Source organism: Pyrgilauda ruficollis, unplaced genomic scaffold (genome assembly GCF_017590135.1).
Source record: "Pyrgilauda ruficollis isolate IOZ18807 unplaced genomic scaffold, ASM1759013v1 scaffold15, whole genome shotgun sequence".
NCBI lineage: Eukaryota > Metazoa > Chordata > Aves > Passeriformes > Passeridae > Pyrgilauda > Pyrgilauda ruficollis.
This window is the reverse complement of record NW_024513654.1, coordinates 11,487,138-11,503,843: the sequence shown is the minus strand read 5'-3', so window position 1 is coordinate 11,503,843 and position 16,706 is coordinate 11,487,138. Positions and strand designations below refer to the sequence as shown.

Here is a 16,706-nt window from a genome sequence, read left to right as displayed (position 1 = left end):
TTCAGAGAGAAAAATCAGCTGTCGAAAGTCTTTTCCCTTAGATAAGACCATGGTGTTATCAAGCTCTGATTTTTAAATAATATGGAGTGTTCTTGGATTCCAGCTTTCAATTTCTGATTGAAGAATTGCAAGCTGTTTTTCCTGTTCCCTTATAAGGTTCCGTAGATATTTCTGCTTCACAATCTCTTGGTAACGCTGCCTTGTGATCTCTTCAGAAATATCCCGTGTGTCTGCAGAAAACAAAGTATTAGTGTCAGCCTGTGCTCACAGGGGCTGTGCAGTCTATATGGGACCTGTCCTGGGGTTATTCCAATTTCTGTATAAAACAGACAAGCATTTTAAAAAAGGCTCACAGTTGGGTTTAAGAGCCTTTATAGTACAGAATAAAGCAAAATATTCCAAAAAGGCACTGGGCATGCTTTCTTTAGCTTCTAGCAAGTACCCACTGTGTTGCAAATCTCTAACTGTTTTCCACTAGTGGAAAGATCTCTCTGAGTTTTCCTAACAGTGAATACTATTCTTAGCTCCACATTACTTTCTCTGTTCTCTTGGAAGGGTGGAAAGAAGCCCATAGAACAGCTCTCAGAAAAAAATGAAAGCATGTTGCCTAATGAAGTTATTAATGACTGTAATATTTTGACTTGAACATTTCCAGGAATTCAGCTAGCTTTGGTTACAAAAGCCACAAGAGTCTCCAGGTAACTCTTCAGTAACCATGTCAGTTTTGGCAGGAAGGACTCTGCTCATTGTGCAAACACACAACAGACAGGCATTCCTTGCCCCTCAGCTGATGGTGGAGAACAGCACTGTCCAGCCTTGGAGTTATTTTCTGAATGTTTTTGCTTGTGCCTTAAGTTTATCACTGGACTCACCAGCTGCCTCAAAGATGTGCATCCTTTCTGACACAGAGACAAGCATTTCCTTCAGCTGCAGGCTGAGCTCGTAGTTCTCTTGCTCTTTTAGACAGATGCACTTCTTCAGCTCTCTGACTTTTTTCTGATGGTTTCTCACATTCTTCTTGTGCAACTGTCCATTTTGGGATGAATAAAGCAAATATATGAGGTCATACAAAACTGTTTAGACAAACTTATGTTTAGACAAACTTATGATGAAAAGTTATAATTTTAAGCGCTGTGTTGCACCTTGATAAACTCTAATGTATGTTGAATTGACTAGTAGCACATGGTAAGCTTTACTTTGGAAAGTGTCTTTCACACATGGTATCTCAGTTTGCAGAGTTCTAATTTAAGGACCAGCCAAGGAATAAAGAGGTATAGGTCAGGAAGAGAGCTATATTAAAGATAAAACTCAAAAGGCAAAGCGAGGAAAGGAAGTCAATGGAATCAGTGAGTTAAGGACATGCTCTAAGCTGCTGAAGCTGATGGATGGGCTGTAAAGGGACAAGATAATACTAAAGCTTGAAGAGGAAGAGAAAGCTGATGCCAACTAGCACAACTTGGAGAAAATCCAGTGAAATCACTTTAAAAAAAAGGACAGTCATAATTTCAATGATGAAATACATGAAGTAGCCAGCAAATCAGATCGTTGTGTCTCCTATCTTGAATACAAAGGGGAGGGATACTTTGAACAGGCTGGTGCTCCTGGAGAGACATTAAACAGTGAAAATTGAAAGAATGCTTCATTAGAAATGGAGGAGTGACTTTTATAGGCAGTGCTGTGTAAGAAATGATTAGCACATCTGCATTCAGATGCTCAGGATAGGAAAGTATTTAATTCCAGTAACAGAGCAAGTAGACAGGCTTCATCTCTGCAGCAATCCATGTGTGATGACTGCTTCCAAATACTAGAGAACTGCTGCTGTAGACAGCACAGCTCAAGTTGAGGAAACAGTTGAAAGCTAGATGGACAAATACATGATATATCTATATTTATATCTATATATCTATCTGTCTCTCAGATGTGGTGGTTCCCTTGGATTTACCTTATCCATGATGCCAAGGCTCTGCTCCATCCCTGACAGATGCTGAGCAATGTGGGTCTCGTAGTTATGCACAGTTAGGAACTGAAGAAATAAAACCAGAAAGAAATTATCTTATGCCTGTTCATTCTTAACAATTCCACCCTTCTATGAAGAAAATCATACTATGTGAAACTCAAAACACTGGAATTCTGCAGTGGTAAAGATTACTAGTGATCATAAATGGACCTTGTAAGCATATGCTTGGATGCTGTGTCAGTACTAGACTGTGCAGCTGTTAAAAAGGATGTTATCTATTATATATTTATAGTGGAAACAAGGGCCAAACAAGTATGTGAAGCTGTCAAAAACCCCAAGCTATGCTTTTGCTTGTAATCTAAGTTAACATAGCTGGAGGCCTAAGACAGTCTGTCTTTAGGCTAGAGAGGAAAATTATTATTTTCTGTCTAGTGGCTTCCTAATCATTCTTACTTCTTTTATTCTATCTGCATAGTAACTGACATATCAGAGAATTTATTGATTTTTTCCTTGCGCACACTGCTGCTAAAATACCTCTTTATCAAAGGACAAATGGTAAACCTCATAATGTTTTATGGATCTATAACAGGCAGTAGACAGGTTTCTGCAGATGTAGATTCATCCTTCCAGAGTACTGTCCCACCATAGTGCCAGGCAGAATCCTGTGGAATGTTCTAGTTAGAGGAGGAGAAACAGAAAAGACCCAGAAGGGGCTCCTTGCCTACAGGATTAAACTTCTTTCACTCACTGCTTCATTAACAACCCTCATTCCAAATGGTCTCAAATCCTTGCTCACACACGTTTTTATAAGCCATCTTTCTTTGCATTCCTGTTGTTGGGGTATCTGTTACCTTGTCCTTCCCACTAACCCCATATTTCTAATCAAAAAGTGACCTAAGTCAATTCCCTCAGGGCATTCAAATTCTGATTAAACTGGTAAATGCCTTTACTATGGGCAGTTTAACTCTCTCTGAAGGGCAAGAGCTCTGCTCATCAGTTTAATGAACTGAGCTAACGGCAACACTGGTGATAAATTTGCCACAAGAATTTTTCAATGCACTGTCACAACACCTCTTCGGAAAGCTGTTCTGGTGATTGGTGTTAGTAATGAAAGTCCTGTGGCTGTGATTCAGAACAAGCATTTTGTGGACCAGCAATACAAATGAAGATTAAGCAAAACATATATTTTGAATTTTCTTCTAATCCTTCAATTGAATTGCAATATCCTTACCTGCTGTCCAACAATTTCCTTTTCCTCTGTGCTTTATAGCTGTCCCACTGCTTATCTCCAACCTACCCATCCTTCAACATCCCTTACTCCAAACCTTTATGCCACCCACATCATCACCACATGACCATAAAATTTCCCTAGTCTTCTACATCCCATACTGCAATACCCTCAGGCTTTCCCTACAGCCTTTCTTCTTCCTCCTCCTTTCTTCTCCCAGTGGTATCCTTGGCTGTGTCCCACAACCTCTACCTCTTTCTCCTGGCCTGCCAGCTGGGCTGGTTCGAAGCTGCGTAGGTGCTGACACGCTGCCCCTCCTGCCTGCCGGGCATGGCACACAACTCCCTGCTCTGCTGCTGGGCCAGGGAATGGCAGCGGGAGGGTGGGACTCGGGGAGGCTGCCCTAGGAATGCTCAGGCTCCGAGCAGAGCAGAGTTTAAAAATGTCTGTGCGATACCAGGTGGGGGCACCTCAGATCATCCACTTCAAAAGGACTGCTCGATTTAAGAGATCTGTTCCTTGTGGCTGCAAAATCCTGATTCCTTATTCAACACCAATTTTGAAACACTAAGAGTTAGGACTAATTTTGCCTTAATTTATACTGTAACATCCCAAAGAATTTCATCACTGCTCAATCTCATGAGTAAGACTTCGCTTTGAAAGCTGAATTGTTGACCTATTAGGAATCATGTTTCTCTAGTAATAAGATATTTATGAGGTATACATATAAAACTATCTTTCTTATAGGTATAGGCAGCATAATTTTCTGCAGTTAAAATATAAATCAGAAAAAGCAACTCACTAGCTGGCAATCTTTTGAAATGGGTAGGATTACAATATCCCGAGCCTTCTCTTTCAGATCTTGTATCTGCATTTTCATTTTCTTGTGTTCCCATTCCAGCTGTATTATCTCTTTAGAGAAATCCTTAAATTCTACCATGGCAGTAATTTTTTTTTCTCCTTGAGCCTAAAAAAAATAGATCAATCTTAATTAACACACTTAACAGATTATGGAATAATTGTTTGCAACAAGATGGGCAAGTTTCCAAAGTCATAATTTTAGTCAATTAAACATGCTATACTGCATGCCTCTTTTCAGACTTTGCTCCAGGTGGTTATCTTTTAAGGAAGTTCATTCTCTTTTATGCTCTGTGTCAAAGCCTTAGATCATAGAAATAGATGAAGAAAATGACAACTAACCTCTCCCTCCATCTATCTATCTTATATAAGAATGGAAAGGCATTTTAGGTCTACAAAATACAAGCTTGCTCTGTTTAAGGTATTTTGCAGATGTTACTGAAGGTTTTGTGCAGTAGCAGTAAAAGACAATTTTTGTACAGCTAGAATGCCTCAAAAAAGAACATTTCATGAGGGCATGAAAAACAGTTTTAACTACCATCACCAATTTCACCTTACATAAAAAACAATTAATTTTTAAATTTAATGTGAGCCACTATTTGAATGCTTCTTAACATGACTGTAAGTTTGCCTTGAGAGAATTTTTGGACTGCTGCCCATGAGATTAGCATTTTCTAGTTACAATGTGTGTGTAAGTGATGGTGTGTCTAAAGACTGTCACCATTTCTTTGATCTGAATTGTATTGATCAAACATCAAGAAAGCAGTCTGCACTGCAATCTCTACATCATGAGAAGAGACATTAGAGAATGCTTAATAGTGTCTAGATTACAATTGAGCCTGCTGGTGTGTTGCAATGAATTGAAACTAGATGTCAGACTGGAGAAAAAGCTGAGCCCCTGAAGGACAATACATTTGTTTAGAAAGCTTAAATTTCCTCCAGATAATGTAAATTACCGCAAGAGAGCAATTCAGCTCCTCAACAACACTCCTATCAATGAGAACAGCATCACTGTACTCTGGGATCTGAGTACTTTCCAATTCCACCTGTCCTTGTTTTAGCAAAAACTGGACAGTCAAATTCTGCTGAAGCTTCATCTTCTCCTCCTTCAGCCTAAGATGGCAGAAAACAAAAACAGCATTTAGTGATTTCAACAGGATTATATACATCCTCCCATGATTCTCAGTGTTTATATTTATTACTGGTAGGTGGTATGTTCATGTGGGGCTTACTCTTTTACAGACTCTGTCCTCTATTTGCTGCTAAAGTGACAACAAAATCTGAAACTTCTGGTATATATATATACTTAAAGTTTTCAAGCACTGGATTCAGTTTAATATACACTAGCAGTGTTCTGGGGAAAATGTTATTACTGAAATGAAATCTTAATATCCATTGAAAAGAAAACAGAAGAGACTTCCAGCAAGGACACATTTTCCTGTATATTTTACTTTGGAATTTATGAAGCCTAGATAAAAGACTGCAGGGAAACAAAGGTGTATAATTTTGTTTGTAACTTTTGGTTCTGTGTTAGTGGAGTATTAAAGATCAGCTGAACATAGGAAAAGACAAAAAATTACCAAGTGAGCTCTTGGAAAGTGTTCTCTAATTCTGATTTCATCTTGTCATTTTCATCGGTTCTTCTCCGGAGACAGGTCTGCATCTCTGACAGTGCTAGGGCCTTCCATTTCACCTAGGCAAGCAACATTGTCACATTTCCAACCTTTTCAACTTTGTCAGTATGTCAGGGCAAGCTTCTTCAAGGACAGAAAAGCCAAGTTCTTAAGAAGGTATCTGTATATATAAATATGCAGCCCAGTATTTTGAGAATCTCAGTACATTTTATGTCTCAGCATATGAGACATAAAGGTACAATCCTTATACTCTGCTCAGGAAATTATTTGTTCATATATTAATAGTTTATTCATGTGAAGGGAAATCATATTTGCTTCTCTTTTGGTCAAATTTCATGTGTATCTGTCTCTGGATAATTCAGATTTATTCATTCATGCTTTTATAATGAATAAATACATCTCCAGAATGACCTTTTGTTAAGAATTTCTCTTTATAGTCTAGAAAAGTATTGGAATGCAATGGTGCAAGTGTAGAATGCTTATCAAAGAGGACGACTTAAAGAGGTAACGGGAATCAAATACCTTATAGTTTTTTTTTTGTATGGATAGAGAAAAGGAAAATGATGGTTTTTTATTTTTAATGAAACCATATCAAGATCACAATCACTCTGATCAAATCCATCCATATTAATATACTAATTTTTCCTCTGAAGAACTAGCTAGAACTAGGGAACAGGTTCACCTGTTATTCTGAATTGAATGTAGCCAGAACAAACTTTCAGAGGCTAATGGAGTATATATATCCTGCATTGTTATTTCACCACTAGCTTGACCCTATGTGACAACTCCACTAAAGTTTAAGATTCAAAAATATCAAGAAGTATATGGGCAAAATAAAGAATTTTACATACCAGCTCCTCATTCTTGATTTTATTTCGTCTAGCTAGACAAAAATGTTCCCACATGGACTGGTCTAAGCCACTAGGCTTGTGCTCAGGACTATCCACTTCATCCATGGCTTTCATTAAAAGGGAAACTGCATCTTGGTAATCCTCAGGTGATCCCTTCACATAGGGGTTAGCTGTGTCAAGGAGGGTTTCTGTATTTGGGGTCCTAGAGCACACACACAGCACAGACAGGATGTACTTTGTATTTTCTGTTGCATAGCAAAAGGACACAAAAAACTAAGAATGTTTCATACTCTCAATCTTTTGCGAAAAGCAAATAGATAAGACTATAAAAAAACCCAATATTGTCTTGGAACCTGATGATTGGTTAGACTGCATTTAAAATAGATTTTGTGGAGTAAATAAGGAAATATATATTAAAATAGCAAGTTTTAGTGTGATGGGAAATTAGCTATTGTTAACTATCCCATAAAAAGCAGGCAATATAATTTAGACTATTAGAATAAATAGTATTCTCATTCTTGACTCATGAAGAATATTGGTATTTAAACAATGGAATCAGAGGGGATCTTACTCTGGTCGATGTTTGTAAAGTTGTAAAAGCTCCTCAAAGAGATTGCCAGGTATATGAGCAAACCGCTTCATAAAACCATGTTCCAGGCTCTGGGGGTGGGGAAGAAAGCTTTCTTGTTACCACAATATTATTTTTTAAAAAGCATCAACCTGCCCATATCTTAGAAATACAGGATACAGTGCTTTTCCAAGTGCTCCCAAACATCACAGGAATCTGCACTATTTCATAAATTCTTCAATGCACACACTGTCCTTTACTGCCTAATTTCATTGATCAGTGAGTTGGCCAGAACTCTTGCTTACAGAGCAGTACATTCTTCTCGTTATGAAGATACAACATTAATTTTTAAATTCTGAAACTCCTTGTGTTTTCAAAAGTCTCACCTTCTCTTCATGTAATGCCTCTTTATAGGGGCCTGTGCAAGCCTCAACACCATGTTTTGCACTCAGGATTTTTCTTGCACCCTTGACCTATAGTAGAACCAAGAGATTTCAGGAATGAAAAAGCCAGCAGAAGCAGTGAATTCACATACAGTGATGAAGCTCACACCTTCTTATTTCTAGAGATAACCTTGTGAGCTATTTTAAGTAACCATACAGTGCCTTCTTCAGGGTCACTTGTAGATATTGGTGGAAGATGAAGAGCTGTGAAATTAAACAAACCTGCTGCTTAAGAAAGTAACAAATTTGTGTAAGAAATGCTTATAAAACTTTTGAAACATTGAATGTAACTATGTATGTTGATACCTTTTTTTCTATAAAGATTTCTCTTTCATGTCATCTCAGGTAAGACCAGTCAAAAAATCTCAGATGTTGTTCAATGGAGAGTTCTTAACTTTAGAATGCAATTTCCCCATTGTCATGGCAGAGTTCTGCTATGTGTCAGGATACTGAAGTCATGTTTTATAGAGGCTGTTAAATGCTAATACTCTGCTGGGGAGACAGTTTTGTTGTATGACAAACTTGTTGTTGTGACAGTTTTTGATGGTTTCCTTGGACCAAAAGTTGTACCAATGGGACCATTTAGAAAATGATGGGGGAAAAAAAAAAATTTAAAATTGTAAGCTGGTATACACTTGGCCTCAGATGGCTTTAAAACTAGTCCAGCCAGGTGGGAGTTTAGATGCCTGTTTGGAATCACTCCCTGCAGCTCACAACGGGCTGCTGGCAGCTCCAAACACACACAGACTGAGCAGGAGAGCTGCCATGTGGAGGCAGCAGTATATTTATTATCTGAGGATTCATGAACAGCTCCATGAAGACAAAGTGGGCAAATGGGATAATATTGTCCCACAAGATCTGGGAGAATATTGTCCCAGAACCAGCCTGCAGACTACCACAGTAAGAGACTTGCATTGAAACCTAGACCTACTACTGTACTTTCAGCTTGATACCAGGTACAAAAGAATATTATATGTAGCAAACAAATAATAAAGCAGCATGCCCTTCTGAATGTATGAAGTTTTACCAAAGAACTCCAGATGAACTGAGCTGAGTACCTATCAAGAAAACCAGAGGTATTTATAATGTATGTCACAAATTGAAAAAAAAAAGACTCTGTAAATTGTCAGAAAGTCCTTTATGGCAATATTTTGGTTTGGAAAGAGCAGACTTCACATGAAACTACACTGTAAACATTACACTACTCCTAACAACAGCAGTCCAAATGATAACTTACTTTTTCTTTTTTCTTTTTCATAAGGAATTTATGAAGTCCAGATTCTCTGGTGTCCAACTCTTCATCCAACAGTAAAGAATAAATGAGATTGACTATTTTGAGTTCTTCCTGTGAAGTGATTGTAATAAAAAAAGTAAAAATTTCTGCTGCACAGAGGTAGAGATGAAAAATTAATGCTTTTTGAAATACCTGGTAGATGACCATCTGTGATTTCAGTTTCTTTTCAGAGAGTTTGCAGACAATCTCATCAAAATTTTGTGTTGTTTCCTTGATGGAAGCTTCAATTTTGTTCCATTCATTTCTCAGAAACTGGGGAAGGGAAGGACAAGAGCAGCAATATTACATCTGGAGGAACAAGTAATTTTTATGTCTCTCTCAATATATATCTATATATATGAAATGATGGAGAATGCACAATACAGAAATATATAATTCAGCCAAAAGGCCACAGAAATTACTTGTTTGGAAAGAGAGTTCTGCCAGGCTACAAAGTTATGTTGTTCCAATACCACTTTGAAGAATAAATATAATTTTATTATTTGTGTATGGCATCAGCAACTCTGGGAATGAAACTGAAAAACACATTTTAGAAATACTGGTACATTTGTGAAGGAAAGTTACCTTCTTAGGATATCACAACTTTTATAAGTTTTTGCCCATAGGAATTGTTATAAATGGAGACTGCCTGATTCTGTCTAAGGTAAGATTTATTTAATATACCATATGATCTTTGATGATCATTTATTGTTAGTTTTTCCTATTTATTAGTATTAATTTTTAGAAGCTGCTTCTGAAAAAGATTGGAAGCTTTGGTCATGAGCACTGTGAACAAACCCATCTTTTCCTCATTTTAATTTACCTGTCTATAATCTTCTTTTTCTTCATTCAATTCCTTGACTTTTTTCTCATATTCTTCAAATACTTTCTTTTCTTCTTCAGTCCAAAGATCCTCAGGTCTGGATACAAAATCAGGTGGAGGAATATCCTGGAAGTATTGAAGAATAATATGCTTAAAAAGCAATATTGAGTCTAGATCAGCACACTAAGAAACTACAGCATGCACTAAATTTAACAAAAGGTATTTCTTAGTAAGGTACAAGCCTTAAGTCAAAATAACATATATTCTGTTGCTTTGGTCTGTTACTTGCACCATGAATATAGTATATATATCATATATATATTATATATATATAGACTCATTGGCTTACAGGAATACACTACTGGATCTTGCAAAATACAAGGATTTGATACTCAAATACTACTGGCAGTACAAGATACACCAAATTTTCTGTTTCAGAACCCCAAACCGAACTCCATGCTCACATAAGCTTCTATGTGGAGTCCTAATTTTCCAAAACTGATTGATTTCAGAGGAGTGCTTGGGTCTGCCCTACCCTTTTTCTGTGGCAGCTCTTCACATCCTTTCCTTCCTCTACTGCTGCACTATCTATATTTGGTAAGTTAAATGAAACACAGTGGTTTTCTGTAAGATCACAGGCTTCCCCCAGTAATATAGTTATTATAATGGTAATATATTAGATGTACATTAAATAGATGATGTTCCTACAGTATTCTCCTGTGACAGGAACAGGTCTTGATAGGTAATTCTACACAGGCAGTAGAATCTTGTGGTCTTTTTTTTGTGTATGCTCTCTTATGGAGTCTCTCTGGTCATAATGCAATTCTACAGTTCTCCAGCTTTCTTTGATCACTGAGGTTGGAGATATTTGCTGGTTGAATTTCACACTGCCAGAAGAGCCCAGAGGTTTCCTAAAGAACATGGCAGAAACACATCTCACCATTTTCAAAATGTCTTCCCTCCTGATTTCCAGCACTCCACCCATCATGTCATCAAGAGCACGCAGTCTTTCATCGTCCTGGGAAGAAACACAAAAAATACAAAAAAAAATTGAAGGTACAAAAGGAAGCGTAGCAATTGCAAGTTTTGGGGATGATAACAGTGTTTACCTCTAATTATTCAGCATGAAAAAGCAGACATGCTTTTTGAGGATGTGTATGAAACGTGAAAAGTTTCAGTTTTTCCTGGTAAACAGCTACTCATATGCCAAATAACTTACTAAAACTGCCATTTTGGCAGTTTTGGAAAGAACACAGGCATAGGTTACTTCTGGCCAACTGACAAGCTGTGATGAAGGAAGTTGTAATTGTGCATCTGTTTTGGGGCCAGAACCATCTTAGTTTTTTTGCAGATGCATTTTAAAGCCATAGGAAAGCACTATAGTCTTCTAGTCTGAATCATGGAGAACACAAGCTGCTGAATCAACAAACAGATATCAAGCAAAAAGATCTTGATTGAGGAGTGGCATGAATTTGGACATATATCTAGTTCCCAGCTACCTGATATGGTATTTTAAATTGCCCCTAAGCACATGTTTAAAAACTGTGAGTCTAACACTCTATTTTTTCTTCTCCCACTTGACCTATATAGTTCTGATTGTAAACAATAATAAGAAGGAAGAGGCACATCTCATCAATACCTACCAGTTTAGATTTATTCTGCCATACTACATTACTGGAATGTTTCAGTGCTATGCTAATAAGCAATAATAAATGAAATAAGCCTAAACAGAGACAATGGCCTGTCAAAGGGATGTTTCTTTACTTACTGTAGCAGCCAGGCGTCTTTCCATTTCAAGCTTAGCCTGCATCTCTGCCTGCTCTTTCTCCTCTTGAGTCATGTATTTCTCAGCTTTAATCTGAAGGCAGAAAATGAAGTTTGTATCAGGGTTCTTTTCTCTAAACGTGATCACAGGGACTAAGAACCTTTGGAAAAATGGTGGCCCTGGTTTTGGCTGGGATGGAGTTAACTGTCTTCCAAGCAGCTGGTGTACAGTGTGTCCCACAGCCTGGGGATTGCTATGTTGGTGGTGAGCAATTGTTTTTCATTTGCATCAGTTGTTTTTCTTGGGTTTTATTCCTTTCTCTTTTCATTATTTTCCTCTTAATTACATTTATGATTATGTTTTAATTGCATTAATTACATTACGATTATCATTGCTGTCATTATTATTATATTTTATTTCAGTTATGGAACTGTTCTAAAACTGTTCCACGAGTTTTCTCACTTTTACCCGTCCAATTGTTTCCCTCACCCTGGTGAGAAGGGGCAGTGAGTGAGCAGCTGTGTGGTGCATAGTTGCTGACTGGGCTTAAACCATGACAATGGTATAATACAAATTCTCAATGTTTGCTGTATCTCTGCTGTATGACAATATTCCTCAAGTTGAAACTTCTTCTTTTGGACAGCAACAGAAATTACATTTAAATATCCTAAAATATAAACCACCATCACTTTTGTTGCTATTAGTTGTGTTTTGTGTATGCCTTCTCTTACAGTGGGATAACATGGACTGGTGAGAGAGAAAAGAAAAATGGGAAAAGATTGACCAAATGAGCAGATAAGATCAGTGGAATTTATTACATAAGAAATATGGTGTTTTTTTGTAAAGAATTAACTGGATTTATAAGTACATTACTAAGTATGCTCTAATACTTAGATTTTTAGTTTAAAACTGCTTTGTTTCAAAATGGCACTCAGAGAAAACAGAGAAACCCTTAACTATGGAAGCAATTCCTGAAAGCCTGGTTTGAATGTTAGAAACAGAACTTCTATCTAATTTGTGGGCATTTTGAAAACTTTTAACAGCAATAAATTAAGTTTGTATAAATTTTTCATTTCAGATTGACTTATTAAGTATTTTCTCCCTAAAAAAGAAAGGGAAGAAAATGGACCAAAAAGATGATTTTATCTATACAGACACATCTGCTTGAAGGTTTTTCAGTAGTGACACAAAATGACAAGAATTAGAAAGGTGGGTTTGAATGGATCAAATACAAAGATGCATTTCTCAGACACCTCTGAATCCTGAACAGTGAGCACTCGCTCCGGCATCTCCTCATCTGTAAGGACTGGCTCCCACACTTCCACTTGAAGGTCAAGCTGCTCCAAGATTTCTTGGATCTTCAGGTTTCTTTCTTTCACTCGTGCTATCTCCTGCTCCTTTCGTTGTACAACCATGTCAAATTCCTCATTAAAAGCAGTTTTCACTTTGTAAATGACGTCCTGGAATCCCAAAAAAGGAAACTGCAAGTTCTGTTCAGGTCACATCCATCCATGTTTATATACTACTCCTCAAGCATCAGAATCATGAATGTGTGTATTTGTGTGTGTGACAAGGAAATAAACTGGTAAAACCTTTTTGTGAAAATCATAAGCATAGAGTTCAAGTTTGTTAAATGGACTTAGATGATCTGTTTTTTCTTTTTTTTTTCCCCTAGAAATTTTAATTCATTTTCTTCTACACATTTGGCATTTAAGAAACAGTCTGAAAGAAACATGCTGCTGCCAAAGCTAGATGAAAAATTAGGTTGTCCTCTATTTGCTTCTTTTTTGGCCCTCTCCAAGTGACTGAAGGAGCAGCTTCAAAGAAAAAAACATGTGACCTGTAAATCTAGAGACTGTAAATCACAGGTGCAGGGAGGCAGAGCAAAGGATATACTTTCCTGATACAACCTGCAGTTTCAATATGTTTCCATGTAAGTAAAATGTGCCCATTAAACAAACAAACATTGGAAACTGACTTTTTAAGAACACCTTAGACTTTATAATCATCTAAAAAAGCATGTATTCTTAGTGGATAAATTCTTCTTTTAGCATAAAGAACTTATCTCAACAAAGGAAAGCAGAACTTTAAAGAGGGTAAAGCATATGTCTCTCTTACTGTGTTAATTTACTAAAATGCACCATGAAAAGGATACAGATATCCTGAAACTGGATAACCAATTTCATAAAAACTTTTTCTTCCACACCCAAGCTGGCAAAGGCACAGCACTAAGTGCATTTATCAGCTTTTGTCTCAGTTACTCAGAGACTGGTGAGTAACAATGGAGACTCTCCATTGTTTAGTGTCAGTATGTCCAAAATCTAACAGTGGCTGTGACTCGTGTAAAAACCAACAGATACAAGAGTGTCACTGCAGTAGGACAGATTTCAGAAGATATCACCTTCAATAATATTGTCTGATTGAGTTTCTGCTCCTTTGTGTGCAGGTCACATTGGTGGTATAGGATAGATGTGTCCCCACCATACTGAGAGCTCAGGCTTCCATTTAGGCAGAAAGATGCACCATCATCAGTCACTGCTCCTGCTGCCTTCTCTCCTTCCTCAGATAAAGCAGTCTCAGAGTCAAGATTTTCCTTCTGAGCCTGCAGATCAGAAACATGACAACTGTGTTAAGTTTGTACACAGTCCAGTGGCACACAATGAAGAAAATTCTAGAGGTTATATTCTTCAATTAACTCAGTGATCAAAATAATACAAGTTGAAATGATCACATCTGGAATATTGGGTCCATTTGTAGGGTCCCAGTACAACACTGGGAATATTGAAGTAAGTCCAGTGATAGGGCACTAATATCAGTAAAGATTTTAAACATTTTATATGTGAGGACAGACTGAAAGAACTGGAATTGTTTACCCTCAGGAAGGAGAAGGCTTGGGGGATTCTTCTTCCTGTGGGAGTTGTCAAACATGAGAAAAGGTAGCACAGAGAGCTTATGAATTCTTTCACCATGGAGATACTCCAAGCCTCATGGACATAGCCCTGAGTAAATGCTCCAGGAATGCTGAACTAGGTAACTTCCAAAGGGTTCTTCTAACCTCAGCTATTCTGTGATTATTTAAGACTAATATATTTTTTTAAACAACATTTCACCTTTATTTATGTTTTTAAATTTTTTTGGCCAACTTAAACAGCAAGAAAATGGGCCTTAGGTATGTAACTAGATAAAGAAGTTATAAGATCTTCTGCCAGCTCAGAAGATCACAATCTGTACCTGAAGATCAGCTGTCTCAGTCTGCTTTAACTGGAGAACTTTCTTCAAAGTTTCCATCTCTTCTTTACTACGTTCCTTCAGTGGATAATTCCTCACTTCACAATCCCTATGGAAGCACTGCTCAAATTTAAAATAAAAAACCCCAAAGTAAGAAGTTCTTCATAATGCTTCTGTCAGTTCATTTGTTCAATATGAGAATGCTAAACAGTTACAAACTGCTTCAAATCAGGAATAAAACTGAGGATCAGTTAGTACAACAGACAATGTATTAAATACAGTTTTAAAAAATAATCCACGGGTGTGGTCTCTTTATCCATGTTCATCTACAGGATTAAGCCAGAACTAGTTTGTTTGGTTGTTTTGTAAAATGACTTGGTCTTTCAGTACCCTTGGGATAATTCAGTATCATCAGTTTGACTCATCTCCCTCTGTTTAAAATAGGCAAAATCAGGGTTAAATTTTGCCTTTATTTTCTCTGTAGCAGAAGTCATATGGACTAACAAAGAAAAATAGTATTTACTTCTCCTTTTAGCAATAATGTGTAAATATATTGTCTGAGATCAAGGAATTAAAGAATGCCCTATTTGCTTATCAGCACTACTTTCCACTTTAGAAGGTAAGATCTCCCAGGCTCAGACAAAAATTAACAGAATAAAAGATTTCCCCGAGCCTTGGGAAGAAGTAAAGTTTTTCCCACACCGTAAGCAAATCAGAAATATGTTATTTTGTCTCTGTACCTTAAGGTATAATAAACTACTGCAGAAAATGTCTTAGAAAGCAGAGGTTACCTTAACTGCACGTTCTTTTACACACATGTCATCCCAGCACTCATATTTGATTAAATCCTGCAAATAGCAGTAGGATAAAATCTCCATCTCAATCTCTCTCCTTGCCTTTCAAGAAAAAGAAGAGAAAATAACAGGATGTGGTGCAAAGCAACAAGATGTGGACAATTTGCATTGAGTTAATGAAAGAAGACTAACAAATTAAATGAATTATCAATATTTCATCATACTGAAGGCATCATTTTCTATGAGAAGAAAAGCATTCTAGAACTTAAACAACAATCTCAAGGCCACAGTGTGAGATTTATAGTTTCTGGCATAAATCATATTCCAATTTGCCTTCTCTGCCTCAGCAGTTTCACCTGCTTCAAAAGTGACTTAAATACTTTTCTGGTTTTCTGCTTCTCCGCAGTGAACAGCAACTTTGAACTAATCTTCTCTTATTTAATAACTTTTCTCCTTTCCACTGACAGCTTTAAAATGTTCCCCCATTCTGCCATACCCTGGCCACATCTTCTTCAGCTTCTGCTTGCGCTTGTTCCTGTTCTTCTAAATCCAGGTTGAACTCCCAGAGTTCGAGTTTCTCAATGTCTGGCACCTGCTCATTTTCATGCATCATTTTCTGAATCTGTTTAAAAAAAAAAACCATAAAGAATAAAAAGCAATTTGAATGTGAATAGAGGAAATGCTATTTTAAACACTATTGAACTTGATATCAGAGAAAATTATTTTAATTACCTGCAATTTTAACTGCCTTATGGGAAGAAACAGAAGAAAAAGGAGAGGACAGTCTTTTTTATAATGGAAGGTTGTTAGACAAGCAGAAATTAGCTTGCTGAGGGGACAGATAGCTCAAGGTATGAGGCTGGTACAAAATATTCATTTGGAGCAAAGGAAAATGAGAAGCAGACAGTAGCTCCTGGCAGTTTCAGCACTGGTCCCTGAAGAAGCACATCTCTTCAATGCCTGTCTGCTCAGAGTTTATGACAAAACTGTAACTGAGCACTAGAGCTCACAGCCATAAAGGAAGTGTTCTTTTAAACAAAACTGGAAAGCTGAGCCATTACCCTGGTAAGAAACTCACAGTTTCACGCAGCTTTCTAATTCCCATTTGCAGCTCTTCCTTCTGGTTAGCAAACATCCGCGTCTCTTCTCTCATAACCTGACATACAACAAATGCATTGTTGAAAGGCAAAAAAAAGGCAAGAGAAAAAAATACTGAAGTAATCTAAAGGAACATTATCTGTACAGAAAATAAAATGCCAGAGGGGTTAATAACTGAAGCAGACA

The 16,706-nt window shown here is 37.2% G+C and overlaps 1 protein-coding gene across 1 annotated transcript in view; it reads right to left on the bottom strand.

Annotated features, from left to right (window-relative positions):
• CFAP43 (cilia and flagella associated protein 43) overlaps positions 1-16,706 on the bottom strand; it is a 42,766-nt gene continuing 26,060 nt past the window's right edge. The window contains exons 20-39 of the mRNA XM_041461145.1: positions 16,501-16,578; positions 15,919-16,044; positions 15,420-15,524; positions 14,632-14,748; positions 13,802-14,002; positions 12,654-12,860; positions 11,404-11,493; positions 10,576-10,653; positions 9,636-9,761; positions 8,966-9,085; positions 8,777-8,884; positions 7,483-7,569; positions 7,100-7,188; positions 6,529-6,730; positions 5,624-5,736; positions 5,000-5,156; positions 3,988-4,152; positions 1,943-2,023; positions 873-1,026; positions 1-230 (exon numbers count right to left, since the gene is read on the bottom strand). Of these exons, the coding sequence (XP_041317079.1) occupies positions 73-230; positions 873-1,026; positions 1,943-2,023; positions 3,988-4,152; positions 5,000-5,156; positions 5,624-5,736; positions 6,529-6,730; positions 7,100-7,188; positions 7,483-7,569; positions 8,777-8,884; positions 8,966-9,085; positions 9,636-9,761; positions 10,576-10,653; positions 11,404-11,493; positions 12,654-12,860; positions 13,802-14,002; positions 14,632-14,748; positions 15,420-15,524; positions 15,919-16,044; positions 16,501-16,578 (2,562 nt within the window). The 3' untranslated portion in view covers positions 1-72. The remainder of the gene's footprint in view (positions 231-872; positions 1,027-1,942; positions 2,024-3,987; positions 4,153-4,999; positions 5,157-5,623; positions 5,737-6,528; positions 6,731-7,099; positions 7,189-7,482; positions 7,570-8,776; positions 8,885-8,965; positions 9,086-9,635; positions 9,762-10,575; positions 10,654-11,403; positions 11,494-12,653; positions 12,861-13,801; positions 14,003-14,631; positions 14,749-15,419; positions 15,525-15,918; positions 16,045-16,500; positions 16,579-16,706) is intronic.